Source organism: Bison bison, unplaced genomic scaffold (assembly GCF_000754665.1).
Source record: "Bison bison bison isolate TAMUID 2011002044 unplaced genomic scaffold, Bison_UMD1.0 scf7180017864468, whole genome shotgun sequence".
In the NCBI taxonomy this organism is placed as follows: Eukaryota; Metazoa; Chordata; class Mammalia; order Artiodactyla; family Bovidae; genus Bison; species Bison bison.
Window position 1 is genome coordinate 5033499 of NW_011495029.1, and position 4396 is coordinate 5037894.

Sequence of the window (4396 nt, forward strand, 5' to 3'; positions counted from 1 at the left end):
TGGAGCCTCGTGGGCTGCCATCTGTGGGGTCGCACAGAGTCGGACACGACTGAAGCGATTTAGCAGCAGCAGCAGTATTACTGGAGCAGCAAAAAGGAACTTTGACTATTACCTCGGGATAATGCTACCATTATGCTGAAGTTTAATGGAGTAAGAATAAAAGCCAATTACAAAATGGGCATGTGTTTTATTTGACCCTGTGATCATTTAGCACTGGACTGGGAGTCCAGAACAGCTGTCAATTGACTTTCCAATGCACTCAGGAAAGTAGGCAACCTATATCTTATTTCCTAAGAAGAAACAATTTAGGGAACTCGTTAAAAATAAATAAATAAATAAAACAACTTGACAGTTCTCTCCACCTAGGTCGTCACCTCCTTTGACTTGATTTTGGGGTCAGCAGCCTAAACGTAATATTTTAAATTAATAAATATATTTTCAAAACTAAGAAAAAAAATCTAGAAACCTTTTCAATTTCTCTATCTTTTAACATCTTGGCAGAGAGCAAGCGGGAAGAAGCGGGAAGTTCCTTAGCACGGTTCCGGGTTTCCTTGCGCCCCGCCCGTCGGCTCGCCCCACCACAGCTCCAGGCTTTTTAGTCCCTGGTTCAGTCTGTCCTGCGGGGAACAATCCCTGTCCATCCGTCTGCGCTCTGCCCGCCCGCCGGGCATCTGCCCTTCTCTCCTGACTCCGCCCCGCATCTGTCCGGAACCGCTTCGCGTCTGAGCTGACCCAGTGCGCGTCCGCCAGTCAGTCCCTCCGGACCCGCCGCGAGTCTCAGGCTGCCGAAATCACCGCGCATCACTCGGTCCGTACCCAGTGGGCATCTTGGGTATCTGGGCGGTCTCCGGTCCCCGGCGCGTGTGTCTGTCTGTCTGGTTTCTCTGCGCGATTCGCTGCTTGCAGCCTTCCTGCCTGGCCGCAGGGCACCAAGTGTCCAGTTTGCCCTTTCGCTGACGCTGAGTGTCTATAGCGCGGCCTTAGTGAGCTGCGAGCCCGCCTGAGACCGACCGGCCAGGCAGCCGGCGGAGGAATACACGTTCGGCCCCTGCCCTTGTTGCTATCATTTTAAACCCACGGGAGCTTGAGGCCTATTTTTATGCAGAAAATCGGTCGTGAGGCCTCTGTCGACAAGGCTAGATGTGGGGAGCCAGCCTGCTGCTTAGTGATTTCTTACTATTTATCGGGGGAAGGGACATTTCTTTCCTACTACTGGCTTTTGAAACTGATTTTAGATCTGAATGGGTGGAAATTCTAAGCCCCCTTAGGGAGAATAGATTCGTTATTGGGGTGCTTTTTTCTCTGATGCGTTTGTTCTGAGCCTGCTGACCAGCTGTTTCTGAACTTCCTTTTCTCAGCCTCAACAGTGATTCTGAGTCTGCTTTTAGCTTTCTTCGCCTTGGCTTTTTTCTGTTTGTGAACAGCTGTTTGGCCCATAGCTTAGAGAAAGCAGCCTTTTTTTCTCTCCCAAGAGAGCCTTCTCCTTGTGCTCAGAGAGATGGGGAGTGGGGAGCCTAATCCTGCTGGCAAGAAAAAGAAGTACCTCAAGGCTGCCCTGTATGTGGGTGACTTGGACCCAGATGTTACTGAGGACATGTTATATAAAAAGTTCAGGCCTGCTGGACCTCTGCGCTTCACTCGAATCTGCCGTGACCCGGTGACCCGCACGCCCCCTGGGCTATGGCTACGTTAACTTCCGCTTTCCTGCGGATGCTGAGTGGGCACTGAACACCATGAATTTTGATTTGATTAATGGCAAACCATTCCGTCTAATGTGGTCTCAGCCAGATGATCGCTTAAGAAAGTCTGGAATTGGAAATATATTCATCAAAAACCTGGACAAATCCATTGACAACAGGGCCCTTTTTTATCTGTTTTCAGCTTTTGGGAGCATTCTCTCCTGCAAAGTCGTATGCGATGACAATGGCTCTAAGGGTTATGCCTATGTGCACTTTGACAGCCTGGCCGCTGCCAATAGGGCCATCTGGCACATGAATGGAGTGCGGCTCAACAACCGCCAGGTGTATGTTGGCCGATTCAAATTTCCGGAAGAGAGGGCTGCTGAAGTTAGAACTAGGGATAAAGCGACTTTCACTAATGTTTTCGTTAAAAACTTTGGAGATGACATGGATGACGACAAACTGAAGGAACTTTTCAGTGAGTATGGGCCAACTGAAAGCGTTAAGGTAATAAGAGATTCCAGTGGGAAATCGAAAGGCTTTGGATTTGTAAGATATGAGACACATGAGGCTGCCCAAAAGGCTGTGTTAGATCTGCATGGAAAGTCCATCGATGGGAAAGTGCTCTATGTAGGGCGAGCACAGAAGAAAATTGAACGTCTTGCTGAGTTAAGGAGAAGATTTGAGCGGCTGAGATTAAAAGAAAAAAGTCGGCCTCCAGGGGTGCCTATCTATATTAAGAACCTGGACGAGACCATTGATGATGAAAAACTGAAGGAGGAATTTTCTTCCTTTGGGTCAATTAGTCGGGCCAAAGTGATGGTGGAGGTGGGGCAAGGCAAAGGGTTTGGTGTTATCTGCTTCTCCTCTTTTGAAGAGGCTACCAAAGCAGTAGATGAGATGAATGGTCGCATAGTGGGCTCTAAGCCTCTGCAAGTCACTCTGGGCCAGGCCAGGCGCAGGTGGTGAGGATAAGAATGCTCAATTTATTTCAGCCTTAAGCTGGTGCCTACTTAGTTTGGGCTACTTTGTGATAAGAGGTTATTTTATGTCAATTAACAGGTTTTTTTAAGTGAATACTTTCTTTTGGGAAAAAAAAAAAAGTGAAACCAGAAAGCCTTGTTCATTTTAGTGAAGAATATAATTTCTAATTGTAAAACTGTCATTTTGTACTATTTTTCGATATAATATCCTTAGGAGTATATAGAATAAAGTTTATTCCTCCACACACTTGTCCTAAACTAATCAACATGAGTTAATTGAGCATATGTCCTTCCTTATTTCGCTAATACTACTAAATTTCATTTCTCCTAATGAAATAAAATTTCATTATGTCCTTACATCTGAGTCTATCACAGTGAAAACTTCTAACTTGCTTTTTGAGAAATCTGTAGAGCAGGGGAAAGTGTATGTGATCCAGTTAATGTTTATGCATAATTTGACTTTAAATTATTATTTAAAATGAATATTCCCTTTTAAAGATGTGAGCTTTTTCCTTTTTTTATTTATTTATATTTTCCCTTCTTTATTATACTGAGGGCATACCACAGACTTCATAGTGGATTTGAATAAGTTTTGAGAGTTTCCACTATTAACTTTATAACTTCAATAAGAATATTGGTACTTTACCAATCAGTACATTAGAAGATTAACACTTTAAAGATTGATTTTTTTAATTCTAAGTTTCATCTTAGAAACCTTTCCTCAGAGATTTAATATTTGAAGACAGGCTAAGGAGCATTCTTATCGCTCGTTTTGCTAAACTCTTTAGTATGTATATTTGGATTGTGTTTAATTAACAAAAAAGGTGAATAACAACACTAAATTGCCTTTGTCTATAGTTAATTTTAGGATTACCTTCAGCCTTTGTCGTATCAGTATAAAAGGTAAATACTCCATGTAATGATGTTGAAAACTACTTTGAAGAATAACTTCTATTAAACTTGTTATTACCGCTTGTAAACTGTTGAATATATTCACAAGATAATATTCACAGATGTTTCAAAATTAAGGAAAAGGTCCTCTCTCTTGATTAAGTAGCATACCTCCATCATATGAGATCTCTTAATCCAGTATGATTCTCTTTTTTGTCTAGCTACTTGCAAGTTATGAAAAAATATTCTGTTCTATGTTGCAGTTATGTTATTTGCCCTGTGACTTCTATATGATGGATTTTCTGTGTTTCACTTGTAGTTCCCTCTTGTCCACACCCATCTACCTTTCAATCTGTATTACACTTACTTTCTTATTTTCTTTGGATTGTGCTGCTGCTCTGTTTAGTCACTCAGTCATCTTCAACTCTTTGAGACCCCGTGGACTGTAACCCACCAGGCTCCTCTGTCCATGGAATTTTCTGGGCAAGGATACTGGAGTGGGTCACCATTTCCTACTCCAGGGGGTCTTCCTGACCCAGGGATTGAACCCATGTCTCTTGTGTCTCCTGCAATGGCAAGCAGATTCTTTACCACTGCACCACCTGGGAAGCCCTTTTCTTTGGAATTGCCTTTCTGTTAATATATGCCAGTTCAAATCCATTTTGAGTTAGAGAAATAAATACTTAATTTATGTAAAACTTAAATTATTACTTTTTAAAAATAGCATTGACTCATACCACAAATCCAATCATAAGAAAATATTTTATCTCTATTGTCAGTTGATTTTTATTTCTGTATGTAGAAATCTTGCATACATAAAACAATATAAATATATAATTTTTT

The 4396-nt window shown here is 42.2% G+C and overlaps 1 protein-coding gene across 1 annotated transcript; it reads left to right on the forward strand.

Moving 5' to 3' along the window:
• Window positions 1–745: 745 nt before the first annotated feature.
• On the forward strand, window positions 746–2769 carry PABPC5 (poly(A) binding protein, cytoplasmic 5). Its single transcript, XM_010860616.1, is given in 3 exon segments — window positions 746–808; window positions 1359–1669; window positions 1671–2769. Coding segments are annotated over 2 exon segments (1149 nt in total). The 5' UTR covers window positions 746–808; window positions 1359–1498; the 3' UTR covers window positions 2649–2769.
• Window positions 2770–4396: the final 1627 nt, after the last annotated feature.